At 38.9% G+C, this 24,142-nt stretch overlaps 1 protein-coding gene across 7 annotated transcripts in view; it reads left to right on the top strand.

Moving 5' to 3' along the window:
- Positions 1 to 24,142, top strand: part of REV3L (REV3 like, DNA directed polymerase zeta catalytic subunit) — a 247,878-nt gene that overhangs the window by 58,681 nt on the left and 165,055 nt on the right. For 4 of the 7 annotated variants that reach the window (XM_081251232.1, XM_081251233.1, XM_081251234.1 and 1 more), the window contains one exon: positions 14,976 to 15,103. Coding sequence is in view for 2 of the 7 variants with exons in the window: in XM_081251237.1 (XP_081107363.1) it covers positions 5,263 to 5,401 (139 nt within the window). In the remaining 5 variants the exon portion in view is untranslated. Of the gene's footprint in view, positions 1 to 4,649; positions 5,402 to 14,975; positions 15,104 to 24,142 lie in introns of those variants that run through there. The other 3 variants (XM_081251235.1, XM_081251237.1, XM_081251231.1) reach the window with 3 other exon arrangements.

Below are 24,142 nucleotides of genomic sequence, written 5' to 3'. Positions count from 1 at the left end.
TTGCACATGACCTTTCCAGGATCTGCAATGATCATGGTTCCTAGCTGCAGACAGTGGAGTCAACTAAAGGAGTTCAGTAGAGAGAAGTAACTCCTCTTAGGGGGTCACTTAGAAATGTATGAGGGCATTTTTATCACAGTGGCATGTAGTGCCCAGGGGCCAGGGATGTTAAATATCCTGCACAATAAAGAATTGTTTCATCCAAAATATCAGGAGAAGCCCCCTTGAGAAACACTGAGCTCAGGGTCAACTTCATGGGCATGCAAACTGTGCAGTCATACAGGGCCCACTGCTTGCTTTAATGGTCTGCAGTTACCATTCTGAAAATCTTAATACTTTTATGTTTGAATGTCTGTTTTATAAAAGAAGTGGTACAATGGATCATACCTGCAAGCAGAGGAGGCAATCTGTTTGTCTTCTTGCTTACTACCCAGTTTGCACACAGTCTGCATAATGCCTCACAAGCACAGGATGCTGGTGAACCTAAGCACACAGGAACTCTGGGAGTTACAAAGTGACTACAAGGCAAACATGTTATATCTATGACTGATTTAGTGGAGGCGCTGACAGTTCCAAGAGGCTATGCTTTCCATTTCAACCAGAACTTGCTTCAGGTGCAGAAAGAAGGTAATGGCATCCTAAGAAATACAAGTGACCAAAGAACTCTATCGTAGCCTTACTTGTGTGTGTTACTTCCCTGTATGACCATTTACACTGAAAATGATGACATAGAAGGAAGGGGAAAGGCAGGGCAACCCATAGTTCCTTTCTCTTCAGTCCTTCCTTGCTCAGGTTGGTAGGATACGTGCATATCAAGAAGGGAAAGAAAAACAGCTGAGTTAGTTTTATGCTGCATTTACACTGTTCTGATAAGCAAAAATACATCCTCGTGGCATGTACAAACTACGAAATATGAATTGTGTCATTCTGGTGATTCCATGTATGAGTTAAATGCTCTTATATTTGCGTTTATAAATGGCACTGCACAATATAAAGAGAAATGGTAAAATTCATTCTAATAATTTAAAATTCTAATTTTTCTTAGAATGACATTAAAAAGCAAATTAAAAAACAGCATGACAAGTTGAGGGAGAGATGACGGAAGAAAGAAAAAGCTTTGTATTTTAGTACATATAATGCCACTTTTTCCCTGCTTTTTGAACAGGGGCCTTACATTTTTCATTTTGCTCTGGGCTCAACAATTGTGTAGCTGACTGTGACTGAGCTAGTTTAAGCAGAAAGGGATTAAAGGATAGTATTTAGCTCATAGATCTCTGAGAGGACCAGAGAACCAGGCTTGGATAATACATGGCTAGAAACAACATCCAGGAAAAACCAAACCGGGAAGAACACTCATCCCACATCACGTCCGCTATTTAGCAGAAAGCCATCCTAGCACCACTTGCCAGTCAGCACCTATGACTCTCAAAATGGATGCCAGAACTCCTCCCCAGCTACCCAGAAGAACCAGACACCTCCACCACGGTGTTTGCCAGAAAATCCCATCTCCCTGAGTGCAACTGAGGCATCACGTTGCTCATTTTCAGATCTACGTCTTGAATGGGTGCATCTGATTGCTGGAAACTAGGTTACATGTAGTGAAACACTGAAGCCAACATATAATTGTTAGCATCTTCTCCAACTAACTCCCCATTCAGTGAAGTCCCTTTGGTAGCTCGGGAGTATTCACACCATGAAAATGGGTCAATGCTACAAATCAGGGTCTTTCCCCTCCTCCAGCCATTGTTAATGATTTACTAGCACCACTCATCCATGCCAGTACTCTAGTATTTTTAAATTTTCTAGCTTCTAAAGTACAGAAAAGCAAGCTAGAAGGGGGTTGGATAAGTGTTGAATAAGCCATCTTATAATATCTGCCAAAAAATTATGGTATCCATTGCCTTGTTCTAGATTATAAATTGCTAACAGACATTGAACAGTATTGGTACAGAAGGCTGAGCAGGCTTTTACTAAAGGCATGACATGATGAGTATAGGTTAGTGAACTAGAAGAGATGATAAAATGTCACTTGATATGACTGAAATATATTTCTATGATGCGGGACTATAAACTCTCTAAGGGCAGGAACCATGTCTGTTTTGTTTCTCGCTCTATCTCAAATCACCTGGCAAATAGTCACTCAACATTAACAGCAATAACAAAGAGAGATGCTTTAAGTTTGTTAGTATAGAGTTCAATTTTGGCATTTCTCATATTGTATGTAGATAACAGTTCCAAATGATTTTACTGTTTTCAGATGAGTTAAATTTCTGGATGTCAAAGTTTATTATGATACTTTCACATACATTATCTCATTTGATTAAGCCTTACAATATCCCTGAAAAGTTAAAACAGGAATTACTCTCCATTTCATAGATGAGAAAAAAAAAAACCCCAAAATACAGTTATCTTTCCAAACTCATTTACCTAGTAACTGATGGTTTAATTTTTCATTCTCTGACTCAAAATTCCAGAGCCCTTTCTTACCTCAGGAGAATATAATTATCAAACACATTTCATAATGATTAATTAGGGGAGTATTGTCAGGTTTTCCATTTGAACATTAACTTAAATTTGATTACATGCAATGGACACAATATCCTAATTTCATGCTGCAAATGTTTTTCTTCAAGAGTGAACATTCTTTCCTTGGAGTTCTAGAAGGATTTGAATGATGGCTGCAACTGCCTTTTCTTAAAGTAAATGAGTTGATTCAAGAGGTAGGAGGAAAGAAACCCTTTTCTAGAAATAGCTAATCTGTGAATCTCATACTTTTACCTTTTTCTAGTTAGGAATAATATAATTTAAATATTATGGATGTACTTGATTATAATATAGTACAGGGATTCTCGATTTTATATTACTTAAGAATCATGACAGTGGTGGGTGGTCCAGGCCCCATCCCCCAAAAATGTGATTTAGTAAGTGCCAAAATATTAAATTTTAAAGAACACACTAGTGCCATGAAATACTGTGAGAATCACTGGTACTGTGCATCTGATATTCAGCTTGTACAAAATATTTTACCAGAAAACGCATTTAGTATGGTAGTCCTATTTTTAAGTCACTTCTACACCTTTCTAAAACTAAAATCAACTTAGATTTTGCCTCTTAAAATATTAGGTAAGGTCCTGTATAGTAGTAGAAATCTTGCCACCTATGTTTACAATCATGCTCTCAGGTTGAAAACTGCAGGCTAATTTGTGGTGGTCATCAGTCTCGAATCCCTCGGAACATAAACTCTTATTAGCATTATATGTTATGGGATTTATAGACAGCTTACCAGTGATCTGGCCCTCTGGGCCTTTTGATTTTTCTACTTTAAGAACCACAATTGTTCCAAATGAGGATCTCTCACACCACTTCAAATATACGGCAACCTACTAACCATTAAAATAACACCTGTATAATACACGTGTGAAAGAATGATCTCTAATTTGAGTAGATTGAAAATGACTGTCAAAAGTCCTAATTCTGTGGCATATTTCAAACTTGAAACCACGGTTTCTGCCTTCTACTGCTTCAATCTTTTTGATGGGAAGAAACCCTCATGGATTTTTAAGTGAAACTCTCGTTGCACGGATGAGCAAACTGAGGCCCGAAGAAACCAAATTATTTGTCCGAGGTCACCCCCAATATTAGTGACCAAGTCGGACAAAAACCCAACGGTTCCAATATAATGGCCAAGCCAGCTGCATCTGTTACTACCCTCTTTTACTATCCCCCTTCCCCCCTCTTTTGGATAAAGTTGTTTTGTCTAACGGTCCTTCCCCACCTCCTTTTGCTTTTATGCCTTAGGATAGTAAAACCTTACACACACTGTTAATGAATAACACTGGGAGTCCACATCTGACGTGGTGACTTTCTTGGGCCTTCTTCTTCGGCCGAAAATTTCGCCGAAAGGCTTTTAATCCTACGTTCCACGGGGAAGGGAGGAGAGGAAGGGGAGGAGGGAGGTCACTGGGAACTGACAAGTCCTTACATGTCCAGGCGCGCGCCCGGGACGCAGCCTGTGGGCCCTAGGAGGAAACCAAGGAAGGACATACTAGGGCGAGAGGGGAGGAAAGGGGCGGGAGAAAGACACCACGGTGGGAAATCCCTGTGCACAGCATCTGCCAAGCCCTGGCAAACCTAAGCACAGCTGAGCGTGAATAAAACTCATTAAGCGGCCGGGCGCAGACTCTGCGGAACAGCCGCTGAAGAGGGGGCGCGGCGGCTCGCGCCGCATGTGGGGGAACGAAAGGCGGGGCGGCCCTTTTATAGGCCGAAGCCCGCGCTCGCGCGCCCCCGCCCCTCGCACCGCCCTTGGGCCACGCGCGAGGCCGCGGCGTTACCTGAGAAGGGCCGGCTGCGTCCGCCGCCCGCCCTCCCGCGAGGCTGCGGCGGCACGAGGGCTGCGCCTCGCCTCCCCGCGGGCGGGTTTTCTTACCTTGTAAAAAGCCGTTTCCGCGGCTGCCCCCGCCTACTCTGCAGGATGTGAAATGGCGGTCGGCGAGGCGAGCGCGATCACCGCGGCTCCGGCCAATCCCGCCTAGCCACCAAAACGGCCCTGAACACTGGCGCCCCCCTCCCGCCAGGCCCTCCGAGCCCATCCATGACATCGGCGCTCCGCCGCCCCTTCCCTCCGCTGCCCCCCACCCAGGTGGCCGTGCCCACCGGCCGAGTCATCGATCCCCCGCGCCCGGTGCTGGCCGAGCTTTCCGGCAGCCTCCGCTCTCGCTGCGTGCCCGGGGGCGGGGGAGAAAACACTTACTCGGCCCCCGCCTGGATGTCCCGCTGGGGCGCCGGCCCGCTTCCCTCCCTTTCCCGCCGCTTCCCCTCCCCCAACTACTCACAGCCCTCTGTTCGCCGCACACACAACCCCCCTTCTTCCCTCCCCCAGTGGTTGCGTCCGTGACATCATCATCATGGCAACAAGAGCTGCAGCCTGGGACGGAGGAGTCCGTGTGATTCCCGGCGGCGGCGGCGGCAGTGGCGGCAGCAGCAGCAGCAGCACCAGCACCAGCACCAGCACCGACGAAAGCGCGAGGGCTTCTTTCCTGTCGCCCCTCGCCGGGTGCTCCTGAGGAGGCGGCGGCAGCAGTGCCCCGCCCGCCGCCGCTGCTCGCCGAGTCTGAGTGTGAGGGGAGGGGGCCGAACCGCGGAGAGGAGGGGGCGCCGCCGCCACCGCGGCTGTGGGGCCGCCGCTGCGGAAGGAGCCGCCGCTGCTGCTGCCGCTGCCAGGTCTCTAGTGAAGAGGAGGTAGTGGCGGCGGCGGCGAACATGTTTTCAGTGAGGATAGTGACTGCCGACTACTACATGGCCAACCCGCTGCAGGGGCTGGATATCTGCCAATCCCCCCTCACCCAGGCCCCTGTCAAGAAGGTGCCGGTGGTGCGAGTCTTCGGAGCGACCCCGGCAGGTAAGCGGACGCGGGCGGGAGCGGCGGACGCCCGGGCAGCCCTCCCCGCCGCGCACTCGCGCGCACGCCGCCGGCCCTCTCCGCAGATCGCTGCCGCGTCTTCCCTCTCCTTGGCCCTCCTCGCCTTTCCTCCCGAGCCTGACGAGAGGCGCAAAAATGAGGGTCCGCGCGAGCGTTGCGCGCCGCCCCCCGCATCCCACCCCAGGCGGGGAGGCGGCGGGCGCCGAGTGTTTACACTGCGTGCGGCGGTCGGGAGCCGGGTCCGCGCTCGGGGTCGCGGGCAGGCGGAGCGGGCACCGCTCTCGCCCCGGAGGATAGGTCAGGTGGCCGCGCCATGTCGTCCGTGAACGGGTGCGTGGGGCCCCGCTCTGAGGTCGGTCGCTGGTGGGACCGCGGACACCCTCTGCGTCTCCCAAGTTCCCTTTGCTGGAAATGGCTTTCAGAGGAGTGGGGAAGTGTCAGCTCTGTTGTCAGTCGCTTCTCGTCGCCTCTCCTCACCAGCGCTCTCCTCTGCCCCTTCTGGAGATGCTGTGGGCTGAAGAGTGGTGCCTGGGGCCAGATAATCTTTCTTGTTGAAGTGACCATGTGGTTCTGCTGTGAGTGCAGGTCGTAACTCCTTAGAGTTTAAAGTAAAAGCCTCAGAGTCTGGGGGACAGGGCTGCGTCCCCAGGTGCATTGCTTTCAGGGAAATGTGTATCCACGGAAGTAGGAAATGCGTGTTTATGTTGCCCAACGTACAACATCCCACTTACTAGCGTGAATTTCATAGGAACCACAGCTAAGCCCAGCAACGCAAACATTAAAAAAAAAAATGCCCCTGTGCTGGGGTGTAGCATTGCATTTTAAATACACGTACATTTAAGACATAAACTATTTTGAAGAACCAGTGGGGTGGGGAGACAAGCTACTTTTCAAAAGCTCTTGGGGATTTATGGTAATGTAAGTAGGATAGTGGCTAAATTTACAAGGTTTTTAATTGTTCTGCTTTTCTACATGCTTTGAACTGCCTACGTGAAATAATGGAGCTGCCTCCTAGAAAGAGATGCTATGTACTGCCCTTTGGGATTTTAGATAGCGTTTCCCACTTGATGCTCCTTGCCCTAATCACCATTCATCTTATTACTGCAGTCAGTTTTCCTGTGGGCTATCAAGATAATAACACTTTCCCAAACACAAGCACTCATTCTAAGCAGTTATCTTTTAATGTGAATTCTCTTTGTTAAAAATTTCAGTGTTGTTAGTGAGATTTGACAGAATGGTTCTTTTTAAAATAGTGAAAAAGATTTTGATGATACGGACTTTTTAAGATGGGGCATTTGGGTGCTGTTAACAATTTGTTGAAAGTGTAACACCTGAAACTTTGGAGGCTGGAGAACAGGCGATAAAGAGTTCTGAAGGATAGATTTTCTGCCCTTTTAAATATAGTGGTGCTGTCTTTGTTTCTAATTGGAATTTCAGTGTAATATACTTTTTTTTTCACTTCAGGTACAGAAAAGGAATAAGATAGGGATGTTGATATAGCTCTGTTCAGCCAGATTTTGAAATTTTAAAGGGACATGCTAATAGGATATACTGTGGCATTGCTGTGTATTACAGTTTGTATGGTTTGGGTTACTTTTCTACACATAGTTTTTTTTTTTTTTCTCTGCACAAGTCATAAATATGTATCCCTGAGTGATTTGCAAGCTCTGTTTTATAGGGAAGTTTTGTTTGTGGAAAAAAAGTGAATTTCAGAGTGAGCTCGGAGGAATTTTATTATGTGAAAAAATATTCTTTAAAAAATAAAGAGTATGGTGTACTTTTGTGTTTCTCAGTATAAAAAAAATAGACATGTGAACTAGTCTATAAAAAGAAATACGTGTTTCTTCCTCTTGGACATCTTACAATAGATTACCAGCATCTCCCCCTCCCACCCCTTAAAAAAAAACTGGATTAAAAAATCACTTTGAAATGTATAATGTAAATCAATATAAAAGTTAGACTTTTTTGTACATACATTGAAAGATATAAAACCTGATACAGAGAAATCTAAACTTCAAGTTGTTAAGGATAATTGAATTGAGTTTGCTATAAATATAGTTCACAAACATAAAAATTTTTGTGTTTCCTCAAAAGGTGAAAAATTTTGACATCACTGGCATACATTTAGAGTTTACAGCTTTCAGAATCAAGCCAGCATTTTTAGCATGTCAGAAACTCCCAGTAAAATTAATATTAATTGAACATAAACAAAAACTGTACAATTATCTGCTTCTGAATTCCCTCCCCAAAGAAAAGTAGTCCAGTCCACCTAGTAAAATAAAATTTGAAAATAATTAATATAAAAAAGAAGTCAATTTGGCTTAGTAAAAGTCTGAATGCTAGAATTTTTAATGGAGACAGATTTATTGTTTGAAAGCACAAACTATATATATCTAATAATTAGTAAAATTAATGGAAAATTGTAATACATGATAAATCTATGTTAGAGTGTCATAAACTTAAGTCTTTCATACATAGGAAGTTTTGGAAGTCCTCAATTCTTTACCTTGGTTTGGAGAAAATATGTTTTTAAACTGAGTTTGCTTTTCAAACGAAGTTGTGAAAAATAGCAGCAGAAGAAATTTTCTCCCAAATAAAGTGACCATTTCAGATTTATATTATAAATTTTGAACTGATTGGTTTATTACATTTTTACTAGTTCAGTTTTCCTATTATTGCATGAAAAGTATTTTTCTGCTTTAGAAAACAGTCCAGTTGACTTCTGATTGTCCTGTGTTTTGAGGGCATGTTTGAGTAATTTAAGAAATAAATTGTTTTAGGTTTAAAAGCTCTCATATCTTAAGTTGGTGAAATTTGAAAAGGTATTTTAAAAAGTGGTACGTTCAAATTTGAATGATAAATCCTGACTAACTGATTTAATCCCTTGGTGGTTGAGGATATTGGTTCCTGAGAGAATCAATTAAATTTTCTATATATAAGTGATGGAATTATTTTTTAAAAACCAAAAACCTCTTCTGCTTTTCTTTCACTCATTTAAAAATGTCTTGAGTATTGTTTTGACATACAATGTACTTAGCAATATAACAATTTTTTGGTAACTTGTTTTAGTGGTGGGAAGCAAGGTTATAAATAATTAAAGTACAGGACAGCGTTTTTTCACTTAGATTTGAATATGGGTATGAGTGCTCTGGGAATTCACTTCAAATAAAATCCTAAGGCTTTATTGTAAGGACCTGACTCAGGTGGATCTGGGAAGCTGCCCAGTTACCACATACTAACTCTTGCTTATTAGTTGCCTGATGTAACTCATTTCATGTTGAGCTTAGACAGCTTTCTCAGTTTTCTCAACATCAATTTAAACAGAATTATCCTTTCAAAAAGCTTCCCTGCTGAGATGCAGAGTAGGAGTAAATAGAAGAGTGTGAGTGAGATGTTCACAAAGCAAGTAATTAAACAAAGTAGGACAAACAGACTATAGAGGGAGCTGCTTGACTTTAAGATTACTGTAAGGAACTCTGTCATCCGCCCCCCCCCCAAGTCTTCCTCCAGCTAGTGAAAATTTTAGTAGATTGTTCTAGATGCTATGAAATCAGGTTATTCAACATAAGAAATTGATAATTCTGAAATGCTATATAAAGTTATGTAGTTGCATAGTAACCTCACTTTTTTGGTATTTTGGTGGATTATTAAATAAATTTGAGATGAGTACAATTTTGAAAGCTAAAGCATTTATCAACAACTCAGATGACGAATAATTTCTCTAAAAAAAGTCTTGTTCATAGGCTTTTTTTTCCTAAACCATTTAAAAATATTTTAACATCACATAATGCCTATTTGATATAAATATTAGAAGGATTTTTCAGGAGCACTACTGAGATTTAGTGATTTACCACAAACAAAATTAGTCACTTTATTTAGTAGGTATTTGAAGCTTGAGTTGCAAATTTTATTAGTTTGCTGTATTGTGTTTGACTTAAAATAACCATCAGTTAATCAGAAGCTTATTAAGCAGGAGTCCTCTTAAATCTGTGGACACAGTGTAATCTTGTAATACGTGATTCAGTTCATTCAGTGAACACTTAATGAGAACCTACTGCATATATATTGAGCTATTTTTTAAGTGCCGTCGTTATGAACAACTTTTACCCTCCAGAAGCTCACAATGTAGGAGGGATGATAGACATGTAAACATAAGTCAAGCATAGTTTAATTGGAATATAAAAGAAATGTGTGTAAGACAAAGTGAGGACTCAAAGGAGGATATGTTCATCGACCACCTAGCAGGCAAAAAGGGGAGTCAGGGAAGGCTTCATGAAGGAAGTATGGATTAAGTCATTTTAAAGCGATTTCAAAAGAATATAAAAATTCTGATAGAGGAACAGATACAAGGTAATTCACAAATGGAGAGAAAACTGCTCTTGGCTGGGCAGCTTGGCAATGCATGTCAGAATCCTTGAAATGTTGTTTTTTGACCCAGTAATTCCAGTTTTAGGGATTTTAACCTATGAATGTAAATCTTTTGGCAAAATCTGATTATCTTTTGAATCCATCTACTTCTTTCATTACCCATCACCACCCTAGTCTAAACTACTAGCATTTTTGGATGCATTTACAACAAATAGCCTCCTAATCTTGGCCTACCCCAATCTATTCTGTTCCCTTCTAATCTGTTTTCTACACTGTATAATCAGAGGGATCTTTTCAAAATGCAAACCTGATTATATCACCATACTATTTGGTATGCTTCAGTAGCTTTCCATTGCATTTAGGATAAGGACAAAGCTACATGTCTTATGTGGTGGCATCTACATGTCTTACAAGGTCTTGCACAGTCTGGTCCCTACCTCTCTATCCAGTCATGGCTTGAGCCATGTCCTTCTTGCCTTGCTCTTTATGTTCCAGCCATATTGACCTTATTTCAGTCCCTTATTCTTGCCATGCTCCTCCCTCAATCAGGCCTTTGTACCTGCTGTTCCCTCTGCCTAGAATGTTTTTCCTTTTCCTTCACCTAAACTCCAATTTGTCATTCCTCAGGGAAGCCTTCCATAGACTCTCAAAGCTCCATAAACTCTCCTTCATAACACTTGCTATAAATGCTGGTAATGCGTTCATTTTTGCTCACCATTATACAGCCAATGCTGACCACAGTGCTTGAAACTCAAGCATTTGTTGCAAGAATAAATCAATAGATGATAGGCATAACAGGGAACAGCCCCAAATGTTCAATAACTGAGAAATGGTTACATAAATTGGGCATATTCATTTAGTAGAATTTATGTCATTAAAGTCATGTTTTCACGATTATAATATAAATATAATATATAATAATACGGGAAAATGCTATCAGTATATTATATGAAAAAAATCAGTTTGCAAAATAGTCATTTATGCAGAAAAAATGCACCAGAATATAAAGGTTGGTTATCTCTGGGAGGTGTATTTTGTATTTTTCAGATTTTCTTCAGAGAACATGTATTGATTTTATAATTTGGAAAAAGAAACTACAAAATTAAGGAAAAGCTATCAGAAATATGGGGAAAAGACTTGAGGTTGATAGTGGGCTCCCAAATAAGTATCAACTAAAATGCATGATTGCATAATGATAGTGTTAAACTTGATTATATAAATTCAGTTTAGGAACTGCAAAATGATTCTTATATTAAAGAAAGCCAGTAATTTCTAGTTTTATTATGCTCATTTATATGTAAACTGATTTTAATTTTAAAATGTTTTGCAGAGTGGGATGGCTTTGGCACATGACAGCAATGAAACAGAGCAGAGACTCTAATATATGTAAGAACTTAGTGTATGATAATGGATGCTACCTTTCCTGTCAGTAGTGGAAAGAATTCTTTAGTAAAGTGTTGGCTTCCAGATAAGTCAGAAGATTGAAATGTGAAAACAAACAAAAACGTAGGATAATTATTTTAATTTAATCTAGGAATGGTGAAGGCCTTTTAAAGTATGAAACAGAACTGAAGCCAGATTGCTGAATTTTACACCGTAAAAATAAAATTCTGTATAATGACAAAAATCATAAAGTTAAAAGAGAAGTAGACTAGTAAAAATTATTTGTACACTTTTCACAAAGGACTAATTTCCTCTTAATATACAAAGAGCTACTAGAAAACAATCCAGAAGAAAAAGTGATCAAAGAATTCATATGAAAAGATGTGCAATTTTATTATAACGAAGATGTAAATTAAAGCTACAGCATACCATTTATCACCTATCTAATTAGGAAAGATTGATTACATAGTATAACTTGGGGAGTGTGAGAGGAAGGGGAAATGGGCATTCTCTTATATTGCTGGTGGGAGTATAAAATGTTCATTTTCTATGGAAAGCAATTTGTAAATCATTTACAGAATTTAAAAATGCACGTATATTTTAGTGGTGTTTTTTTTTTTTGGCCGTGTCGCGCAGCTTGTGGGAACTTACCCTACTAAAGATTGAACCCGGGCCCCTGGCAGTGAAAGCTCAGAGTCCTAACCACTGGATCGCCAGGGAATTCCCCCTTTTTTTTTAGTTCTTTTTTTTCTTTTTCACGTATATTTTGGTCTAGCAACTTCATTCAAGGATTTTATCCTCTAAAAGATTTTATATATGTGTCAAATGAGCATACAAGAATATTTGTGGCAGCATTGTTTGTCATTGCAAAAGGTTGGAAACAACCTAAACATAAACCAGTAGGGGAGTAGTTAAGTACTATTATGGCATATCTATTCAGTGGAATACTAGGCAGTCCTTAAAATATTGAGGCAACAGTATGTGTACTGCTGTGGTGCCATGTCTGATATATTAAGAGGAAAAAAAACAAGATGCAAGACTCCACGTGTGGTATGCTGCCATTTGTGTGGCTTAAAAATATATATGTATGTATAAAATATATAAATATAAATAAATATATGTAAATAAAAATATAAATATATATTTATAAGTATATATATTGTACACATATATCTGGAAGGATACATGAGAGTTTTGTAACAGTGGTTGCCTCCAGTGAGGGTAACTGGTGGCCTAGAGGACAAAGGTGGGAGTCTAATTTCTTTATAGTTTACTGTTTGGTAACTTTGGGATGTTTTTTGCCATGTGCATGTGAAACCTGTTCAAAGTTAATTTTTTTAGGTTATGTTGTGCTTGCAAGAATTGGTAAGGAAGAACAAAGATAAAAGGGCATAGTAGTCCTAAATAGTGGTCAAATGATTACTGCAGTACTGTTTAATTTTAGGTTTTAATTTTAACTGTTTAATTTGAGGTCTTCTAATTCAGAGCTTCCAGTTGATGTTATGTGGCTCTGGGCGCTAGTGGAGTGGGATCTGAAGGTAGGGTGTGTGGTTCCTGTAAGCAGAGAGCATGATGAGCATAACTAGCAGGTATTGCTGTGTTTGATATTTTAAGTACATTAAAGAAGGTGCTTTACTACTTGGAACCTACTTCAGCCAGCAAGAGTATGCACCTGCCTCTTGTCAAGCAAGGATCGTGGAGCTGTTATTGGAGTTTGTATTCTGGGTGCTTGAGGAGCATGTCATCCAGTGCAAGGTGCAGCCACTGATGATGAGAGGACTGGGTAGCAGGGATGTTGCACTGGGGGGGCCTAGCTCTATGCCTGAATTTCGCCTGTATTGGATCCTCTTAACTGTTTGTCTGATGTGCCATCTAGCTTGTTGCAAGGTGACTGCCTAATAGTGCATGTATGTTCTGAAAAAATAAAACATCGTTATTTTGAAATATTGCTCCTGATGTGAAAAAGGTTGGATTTGAAATTCATTCATATTGTTACAAATTTTATTTAAATTAAAAATTTTCTTCCATAATTATATAAAGAAAATGTGATACATATTTTTCGTCAAGCACCATGTCGATGCCTCCAAATGCCCTCTTGTTGGCCAGTGTGCTGAACAAATATTATTTACAGTATGAAAGGGGTTGGAAAACACTGTTCTGGTGAAATTCTCTCTTTTTATTTAAAGAAAACTGATATCTAGATAGATAAGCTCAGGGATTTGTCCACTTTACAGTTGGTTGGTGTGGGGCTGGGTCTGAAAACTGGGGATATTGACTCTCGGCCCTTAGTGCCTCACACTGGCTCCCCAGACCTGAGGGAAAATTGGAAAGGCATTGGTTATAATTGAAAGACGGACATACAGACGTTTAGAGGAAAAATATGCACATACACAGGTTAGAAATCTTTGAGGGCCTGCTGTGTCCGATAGTGCTTAGGCTCTTCCTGTAGACTAGGTTATAGTAGGATTTGTTTTGTGATGACTGTAGCTATCTCCTTTTAAAGAATAATATAAAGATTAGACTATAACAAGAGGAATTTAGGACAGATATAAACAAAAATTGATACTAGAATTGTATGTATATAGTTTTCCAAAGAAAAGGGGAATGAATCAGGAGACCTTTCAAGTTCCTCTGGTGCTGTAATTAAACCTTTTCTGGTCTTGCTTTTGATTGGATTAGAATTTGTTCAATTAAAAATGAGTGAAAAATGATTGGGGTTTAAGTAGGTTGGGGTTAAATAGGCTTCAAAGAATGTTGCCATTAGCCTTAGATATTTCAGAGAAATACTTAGAAACTTATTAACATATGGGATATGGGATGGTATATGTCACTTTGGTACCTGGCTGCCATTTTAACACCACAGTGATGCTAAATAAGAGAGGAAATAAATAATGGGAGTTAAGGTACGGTAAACTTTGGGTAAAATTGTGTTAACTTATAGTTTCCAGATAAGGTACAGATAAGGCAGGAATAGGTGTCTTAGGCAATTTAAAGAAAAACACTTCACTGTCTAGACATAAAGTAGATGCGTTTTGAGATCAAAACAAATTATAAGTAAAACCCTCTTAATGACAGCTATGTAACCTCTTGGTGTGTGGTTGGGTGGGGTTTTTTTTGTTTGTTTTTGGTTTTTATTTTTTTTTTGTCATTTCTTTTAAGTTTTCCAGATGATCTTCTGTGTTTCTTCCAGTTCTCTGTAGATTTTTAAGTATTTCATTTTTTTAAGTGAAAAATATTTTGTTGCTTAATTAGTATTGGCAAACTGGACTGTTTTCTGCAGCAGAAATTGAATATATGCCTAGCAAAGTAAATTCGGAGAAAAAAGGGCAGTAATTGTCTTCAGAAAACTTAGGGTTTTTTTGGTCCAATTCTGTTTTCTTTTTAGATGGTAGCTGTGGGAAGTACTAAGATTTTGAGGTCAGTTTCCTTGGGGACAGTTATTTAATTTTCTTTGGGTTAAGAGAGCATTTACTATATATATGATTCAAAGAATAAAAGAAAGCACGTTACCTCAAAAATGCTTTTGTAGTATATAACAGTTTAACAAGAGTTTTCTATTTTTCTTCCATTTATTACAACTACCAAGGAAGTACAACAAGGATTAAAAGAAATATCTTATTTTGCATATATATTTATACTTCAAAGTAATTTATACATTAAATTAGGTTTTGTTTGAGATGGTGAAATGAGAGTTTGTAAGTAAGAATACATGTTGATATGTGAAAAAATGTGAAGTTAAAACATGTTGGCATACTCCTAGTTTCTCAGAACAAGAAAATGACTAATCTAAATTTCATTTCAGAGTAAAAACCAAGACAAGCCACATAAAAGCAACCTAAAAATTAAACTGTCATCATATTATTTGTTTTAAAACTATGGAATAATATATCTGAGGAAGATTTCTCTCAAAATTGTTTTTCTCAATTTCAAGTAAGTAATTTATTTTGGTTAATATATTGGGGATGAGGGGAGGTGGGGGTGAACCTTGGCATTGAAGTTGATAAATCTACTCATCCTTAAAGTAACAACTCAAATATTAACCACTTTAAAGCCTTCTGTGACTCCTTTGCCCATTCCCAAAAGATTATCTCTTTGGTCTTCCACAGTCCTAGCCTCTTTTCACATGGCTGATAAAGGACTGACTACACTGAGTGTTGTGTTTGTCTGTAGGAATAGTCATATGGCACTACCCTCGTGTGCCTCCTGCCCCTCACCCCTACCCCAGGACCCTCTACACTGCCTTCTGCTGCTAAGAAACCCTGGATAAGTTATTTTATTTCTGTGAGCCTTAATTTCCTCCTTTGTAAAGTGAGTTTTAATAATTTCTACCTCACTGGATTAGTATGATTAAACATGGTAAGCAGCACATATCTGGCGTATATAGTAACATAACTGTTACTTTCTTTCTAACCCTTCTAACTCCAGAATCTGCCACATTACTGCTATATACCAAGCACTCTTTAAAATGTTTGAGTTGAATTGAAATGAAAAATGGAATTTTTGTAGCATTTATTCATTCCTCAGAATAGGACAAACTAAAATACCTGTACATTGGGGTGTAAGGCTCTTTACAGTTGGTCACTGACTCATATGTCTAAAGTCTAGGTAATTACTGGTTTAAAACACTTTTTAAAAATTGGCTATTTTTTATAAGTACCCTACCTAGGCCTGATTTTTCTTTTTAAACGGTTGATGTGTGTGTGTGTGTGTATGTGTGTGTATGTGTGTGTATGTATACATATACATATATACATGTGTATGTATGTGTGTGTGTGTGTGTGTGTGTGTGTGTGTGTGTGTATATATATATATATATATATATATATATATATATATATATAGACAGAAAACTATCCAAGCCTGATCTTGCCTTGAAAAAGAGCAGTGTTAAGCCATTGATCAAGGAGTAACTACAGTTTTCCAATACTGCCGTTTAGGTTAAGTGTATTTCTTGTGAAAGAGCCTTATTTTCCAAAGCCATTAGCAGTGCCTTCTTTTTTTAAAATGATGGTAGAATGAGTTGGAAGTGTGTGTGCACCAGAGATCATAGTAAAGGTGACAGTGGGAACTATCACTCTCTTCTTGTTTTGTCTTTTGTGAATTAGTAACACACACACAAAAATTGAAGCCTTTGGTTTTTAAACCCATTTAGTATTGTGGAATGTGGACCAAAAGAATTCATTATTGCCTAGAGTTTCAATTTTCTTCACCATATTTTTTCTACATACATTCCCAGGTTTTGTTTTGTTTTGTTTTTTAATAGCATTGTCTTCTGGTTTTTTTCACGAAGTTATTAGAAATATTTTCAAATTAATTTTGATGAATCACACTTTGGTTGATGTTGCTTAGTGATTATAAAATAGAAGCCAAGTTAGTCAAAAGACTTTAAGGTTACATCATTTTACTAACAGAGGTTATAGACCATTTATTGAGCCCTTACTGTGTGCCTTATTCTAAGTGTTTTAATTTTCACAACTCTATAAAATAGTTACTACTATACCCGTTTTACAGTTGAGGAAATGAGGCATGAAGAGGTTAATTAACTTTTGCCCAAAGTTATTCAGCATATGTTTACCTCATAGCATGTGAGAATTAAAATGAGGGAACATGTATTAGGCCATTACCTGCCTAAACAGAAGAAGCAGAGAAGCAAAATCTGAGACGTATGTCTCCTAACACTTCCAGAATCTGATAATAGCCATTATTGAGACATGACAGTGAACCTGAATGTATTCTTATTCATTAATTTTTTTTGTAATAAATATACCCTGCTATTCTGTACTGATCCTTTTTTTCCTGAGCAATATTAATGTTTCCTCTCAAATTCATGTTCCCATTTGAACTGAATTATTTTGTTTTTATGTGTATGTGTTTATAAGGTGATGGTAGGGCTTTACTATAATATCAATCTGATAAAAACATGTTTATAAGTTAATTAAATAATATATGAATATATTCTCATTGTGAAATTTAAAAAAGCAGAAACAGGTAAAACAAAAATTTTCCTTGGCCACTAATCCTATTCACCTCCCCACTTGTATCAATTTTTGTATAACAAACCTGCCCCAAAACTTAGTGTATAAAACAAAAGCCATGGGCTTCCCTGGTGGCGCAGTGGTTGAGGGTCCGCCTGCCGATGCAGGGGACGTGGGTTCGTGCCCCGGTCCGGGAGGGTCCTGCGTGCCGCGGAGTGGCTGGGCCCGTGGGCCGTGGCCGCTGGGCCTGCATGTCCGGAGCCTGTGCTCCGCAGTGGGAGAGGCCGCAGCAGTGAGAGGCCCGCATACCTCAAAAAAAAAAAAAAAAAACCAATGGCCATTTGTTAGCCCACGATTCTGGCAAGGGGTCAGTTCAGCATTTCTGCTCCTGCTTCTGGCTGGGCTTGCTTATGCGGCTGCAATCAGCTGAGAGGTCGTCTAGAAGCCAATTGGCCTAGAATGGCTTCACTCCTATGTCTGGATATTGGTGCTGGGGTGGCGGACAGCCATGTGTCTCCAGAAGGCTAGCCTTCATGTGGAGGCAGTAGTAGGGTTTGTAGGAGCAGCAAGTGAAGGCAAGCCCCATGTAGTTTGTCTTGTCTGATGGGCCAAAGCAAATCACATGGCCAAGCCCGGAGTCTGCGTGGGAGGAATTTCCTAAAAGTGTGTGACTCATTAGGGGGCCATTACTGCAACAACCTGCTGTACCTCTGTTGCTGGCCGACTCATTTTTCAGGAAACATTTGTCAGTGTACAGTGCCCTGCTCTTGAAAAAGTATAGTGTTTAAGCAATTTATTTACCAATGCAGATAAATTTAGTCAATTTCTTGTTCTCAGTTGTTTTATTCCATTCTCATCATCCTTCAGCATCATTCCTGGTCCCATTCACCCAGCAGATTTAATTGATCACCCACTAAGTGCACAATAGGCCATCATGAGGTGAGGAGCAGATGGAGCAATACTACTGTGTTCATCATCAAAGTTTCTTAAACTTGTCCACCTGTCTGCTTCATTATATGAACAGTATTCTATAAAAGCAGGCAATTACCAACAAATTTTTTTTAAATGACCAACAGCTCACACCAGCCTGAACATATCTTATGTACTACATTTTTTAAATGTCTTACAAGGATTTCTTCCAGTAAGAAGAACTATAACACAGAGGTTGTTTCAATCTGTACTCCCATCAGCAGTAATGGGACTTTTTCCATATTTTCACCAAGGTTATGGTCTCAAATGTTTTGATCTTCACCAATCTAATAGATAAAAATTATGGATCTCAGTGTAGTTTTAATTTGCATTCTTTTATTATGAGTGAGATTGAATGTCCTTCCAGATACTTGAGAGCCATTTGTATTTCTTTTTCAGGATACCACTCATTTATCTTTTACCCACTTTTCTGTTGTGAGTCTTGGTCTTTTGCTTACTGATTCCAAGGAGCTCTTCATATATTAGGAAAATTGGTCTCTATCTGTGAATTGAGTTGCAAATATTTTTTCTAGTTTGTTTATTTTTATGGTAAATACATTTTATTTAAATATATTTTTTTCATTTTATAACAAAGTTTGTGTCTTAAATGACGCTTTTAGAACACATTTAGTTGAGGTTACGTTTAAGTATTAGCTTTGGGAATGGAAGAACACTTATTTAGAGAACTTACCTTTCAAAACCCTGACTTAAAATGAAAAGTTTCAAAAGGATCCTATCTTTGATGTACTTTTTTCTCTTCTAAGTTTGGTACTATCATGAGACCACTCCTTTTGACAGACCTGTCCAATAAATAGGATCATCCTTTGTAGGGTAATTTTTAGATGATTGACTGTAGAGCATAGGTGGAAAATACATTTGTGTTACTTAGAATAAATTGTTAATAATGTTGCTTTGAGTGTTATCTAGTTCAGTGTGCATTGTGTATATGTGTTTGTGTGTGTGTGTGATGTGTACAGTATATACACATATATATATAGTGGTAGTGTTTCAAGCAATGCTCTCGTATAACCCTTTATCTCTTTAGCCAGCCTTTACCTAATCAACCATATAGCTATACTAGTGTGGCTACATTTGGCTGTTGTTTTTCCAGTGGGCCACAAAGAAGAAAGACAAACAGACTGTGACCTTTTTTGAGAAAGCAATAATGCTACCCATTACCCAAATAATATCCTACATTTTTAATAAGATTGTAACGAGGTAGGAAGAGGATAGCAGAGGCATCTATTGATATATGCAGCATCTGACATTATGAAATACTTTGACTTCCTCCCTTGAGTTCTATATAAAAGTGGATTAGAGGGCTTCCCTGGTGGCGCAGTGGTTGAGGGTCCGCCTGCCGATGCAGGGGACGCGGGTTCGTGCCCCGGTCTGGGAGGATCCCACGTGCCGCGGAGCGGCTGGGCCCGTGAGCCATGGCCGATGGGCCTGTGCGTCCGGAGCCTGTGCTCTGCAACGGGAGAGGCCACAATGGTGAGAGGCCTACGTACCACAAAAAAAAAAAAAAAAAAAAAGTGGATTAGAAAACTGCAAGGCTAAAGAGATTTGCATGTTTTAAGTCATTTAATGTAGTTCTCAAAAGTTTTTAAAGTTGGCAAACCCTTTCTTCATAATCATTTTACTCAGCAGCATCAAAAAAAAGCAAAACCAAACAGGAATCCTTAAGTGATTTATAGTGAGGAATAGTAGAAAACCCTTTTTTGCCAGCTTTATTTTACATGGTTTTTAATTTTTCAGAGTTGTCAAGGTATTCTTTAGGGTCTGTTATATCATCAGTATCTTTATAAATGTTTTATTGACAATTAAATTTTTCTATTTATTTGTTACCAAATTGTTGACATACTATTATTTCCTTGATTGATTCTTTTAAAAAAATTCTAATATTTCTGAGGTTGTAATACATCTCACAATGTGTACATTTAACACAGTAATTTTTTCTCCTGAAAAGCTAGTATTAAACAGTTGGTACATCTTATAATAGATGACTTCCTGAAGGAAATGTGACATTTCATAATTTGTTTTCTTCTTTTTTTTTTTCATCATTTGTTTTCATTCTCTACTTATTTTTAATCTAATCTGTCATGGAATGAGACTTTCCCACTTTATTTTGTTCTTCATTTTCGCTTTGCATCTCTAATTGTTTTAGCTTTTGTATATTTTGATGTGTTATTGGCACATAAAGCTTTATAACTGATAGGTCTTTTATAGCAGTACTTTTCAAACTAATTGTGGTGATGAATCAATTTTTTCTGATACCTCTTTAAAATACATTAAAAATGAATTACTAGGGACTTCCTGGGGGTGCAGTGGTTAAGAATCTGCCTGCCAGTGCAGGGGACACGGGTTTGATCCCTGGTCCCGGAGGATCCCACGTGCTGCGGGGCAGCTAAGCCCATGCACCACAACTACTGAGCCTGTGCTTTAGAGCCCGCAAGCCACAACTGCTGAGCCCACGTGCCACAACTACTGAAGCCCGCGTGCCTATAACCCGTGCTGCACAACAAGAGAAGCCACCACATTGAGAAGGCCACACACTGCAATGAAGAGTAGCCCCCGCTCGCCGCAACTAGAGAAAGCCCACGCGCAGCAACAAAGACCCGATGCAGCCATAAATAAATAATAACTTAATTAAAAATAAAATCCACCTCTTAAAAAAAAAGTGAATTACTAGAAAAATGAAATGAGAAAGAAAACCCAACAAGCTCCCTTTTTTTATTATTATATTATTAAACAGGTATAGAATTCCTGTCAAATTGCTGTAAGAGTTTCTAGTTTGATACTTGTCTTGTTGCAAACCTATAACAAACAGCTCTGTCATAGACTGCATTTGAGTAGCACTGTAGATATCTTTTTTTAATTAGTCTAAAGAGACCTTTTAATTTTCTTCTTGAGTCCTGTTTCTTGTTCCACATCAAAATTATTAACCATTTCCTTTTAGTTTGACTATTTCCATGTTGTATAATTGCCTGCCACTATTTTTAATCCTTCTTAAGTCATTTCATTTTTCTAACCCCATCTGAGGACCTTTCCAGTAGAGGTTTTTTTTTTGTGTGTGTGTGTGTGTGTTACGCGGGCCTCTCACTGTTGTGGCCTCTCGCGTTGCAGAGCACAGGCTCCGGACGCGCAGGCTCAGCGGCCATGGCTCACGGGCCCAGCCGCTCCGCGGCATGTGGGATCTTCCCAGACCGGGGCACAAACCCGTGTCCCCTGCATCGGCAGGCAGACTCTCAACCACTGCGCCACCAGGGAAGCCCTCCAGTAGAGGTTTTAAACTATAAAAATTTGCTGTAATTGATGTATTTGATTTTTACTCCTATAATTTTATACTTTTTAATAATTCTGTTTTACTCTTTGCTTTCTGTTTTTTGCAGCATAAACTCTTTTATATGCTTTATTACACATACAGTAATTTTTAAAAGCATATATACAGAAGTGTAGTTTTAATGATAAAATTTGGGAACAAATAAAAAATATTTTCTTTTATGTAATACAAGGAATTTAGCTTATTTTAATTTTTATACTCTCAGCTTCTGAGTCTTTAACTTATAAATGTTGAATGTTTTAAATAGTATATCTTCTCTTTAAAAAAATTTTTAGCTTATGTGTTAAATTTCAGTAGAACAATTTAGACTTACCTCTATGTAATAATTTTGTATGGAGCACCACCACTCATCTATTTATACCACACCATTTATACCCATTCTTGAGTTCCAGGTTTAATTTTTTTTTGGTTGCCTCAAATACATTTCCACGTACTATTTTTCAGGAGATATCCAGGTGGTTTACTTTTCTGAATCCTTGAATATCTGAAAATGGCTTTTTTTGTGTGTACATGTTAATGAGAGCATGGCTCAAAATGGTATTCTTGTGTCACAGGCTTTTCCTTTAAAATTCTCTAAACATTATTCTGGTGTCTTTGAATTTTGACTGAGATAAGAAAGTCCTTTTGATGTAGAGATGCTGGTGTTTTTTATTTTGGGATAGTTCTTCTATTATGCCTTTGATTATTGCTTTCATTCCATTTGTTACGCTTTTTTTTGTTTTTAAATTAATGAAATATCTGTTATTTGTGGATTGGTTCATATTTCTTTTTTATACCTGTCTTCCCTCTTATTTTTAACTTTGTCCTTTCACATTCTTGGTGATCCTTTTTGTTTTCATCTTCTTACATTACTGATATATTTTCCTGTAATACAGATTCTATTCTTTCTCATCTCCAGTATGGATTTTAATTTTGTTGTTTATATTTCTTTCCTTTTCCTTATCTCTTAGAGTGCCGTTTATATCCTAGTCTGAGTATCTCTATTGTGTTTTTATTCCTTCCTTTTTTTTTTTTTAAAGAATATGTTGGGGGTAGGAGTTTATTAATTTATTTTATTTATTTTTGCTGTGTTGGGTCTTCGTTTCTGTGCGAGGGCTTTCTCTAGTTGTGGCAAGCAGTGGCCACTCTTCATCGCGGTTCGCGGGCCTCTCACTATCGCGGCCTCTCGTCGCGGAGCACAGGCTCCAGACGTGCAGGCTCAGCAGTTGTGGCTCACGGGCCCAGTTGCTCCGCAGCATGTGGGATCCTCCCAGACCAGGTCTCGAACCTGTGTCCCCTGCATTAGCAGGCAGATTCTCAACCACTGTGCCACCAGGGAAGCCCCTATTCCTTCCTTTTTTAACTGATCATCTTTCCTTATAAAAGATGTTTCACAGAAACTGTATTTTCTTGTGTCTTATCGAGAACACAGCAGATACTGTCTACATTTCTTCTGTTTCCTAATGTAAATTATCTCAGATTCTTTTCTTTTGCATTTTAAGAAGATGTGCTGAAGGTTTGTATAGGTCCCAAGTTTATCCTTCTATGAACAAGAGGCTATTTATCCACTCCTGATGTTTGCAAGTAGGCAGAGTATGGAAAGTTCAATTGATTATCTTCATTTTTGCTTATAAACTGATAGAATTGCCTTCCCGGATATACAGAGCTAATAACTGAGCACAGCCCACTTAGATGAAAACATTCATTTAGTATGCCCCTACTGGATTGAGGTTTAAGAGTTTTTCCCCATTCTGACTGCACAGTCTCTGTCATGTGGGAGCAAAGTTATTCCCGGATAACCTGAGGATCTTTCTTTCTGTCTGTTTTTTTGTCTTCTCTTTCTGTCTGTGTCTTTCTATCTTTCTTTTCTCCAGAGCATTACATGAAAGTCTCCAGGTTGTAAAGGCCCTTAGGACTTCTGGTGGTTTTTATCAGTGAGGGAAGCTCATTTAACATCCAGAATGGAGAGAGCTATGCTCCATCAGTTTTGTTGATACTAGGAGTTGTGTTTTTAGAATAGATGAAGAAAGAGAGGTATTGAGTGAGAAAATATAACCTTGGTATTGAGTGAGAAAATACAACCTTACATACTTACATATTTTAGAAAGATTTTAGTAGGGAACTGGTTTCTGTTGGAGCAGATTATATCTCCAAGGTAGAGAATAGTGCTGTATATCTTAAATATTTTAGTGAAAAATTGGAAGAGTTATTTTGTATTTCATAGATTATAAGATGTTTATCCCGCCCCCCCACCACCATTTTTACATCTCAGTAATGGGATGGGTCTTACAATCAGTGATGCACCATATTTAATTGGAAGCATATTCTTTCTTAGTAGTACAAAAAAATGATGTCTTATAATCATTGGCATTTTAGATTCAGTGAAATATATAAATAGATGTTTAGCTTAGTGCCATTCTAAATTTAATCTCCTCACTTCTTGTGAGTAAAGAATTAATAGCTTTTTTTCCCCTGGACTGTTTTGGTCTTGGGTTAACTCTCTAGCTTTATTCACCTAGAAACCTGATAGAGATAGAATGTCAGTTGTGTAACCAAGCACCTTTGCTTTTGGTAATAATGAATCATGATTAGTAAAGTACATATGGACTGGGAGGACTGTGAATAAACTGTAAATACCAGTGGGAGGCAACAGCTTTGGGCTTTCCTGGGTGTGATAACTCTTATAGTTGGGCAAGTCTTTTGTGA

The sequence above is a fragment of the Mesoplodon bidens genome (genome assembly GCF_964165515.1).
Source record: "Mesoplodon bidens genome assembly, chromosome: 12".
NCBI classification, from domain to species: domain Eukaryota; kingdom Metazoa; phylum Chordata; class Mammalia; order Artiodactyla; family Ziphiidae; genus Mesoplodon; species Mesoplodon bidens.
The sequence above is the reverse complement of the archived record's forward strand: the minus strand, read 5'-3'. Positions and strand labels throughout refer to the sequence as shown.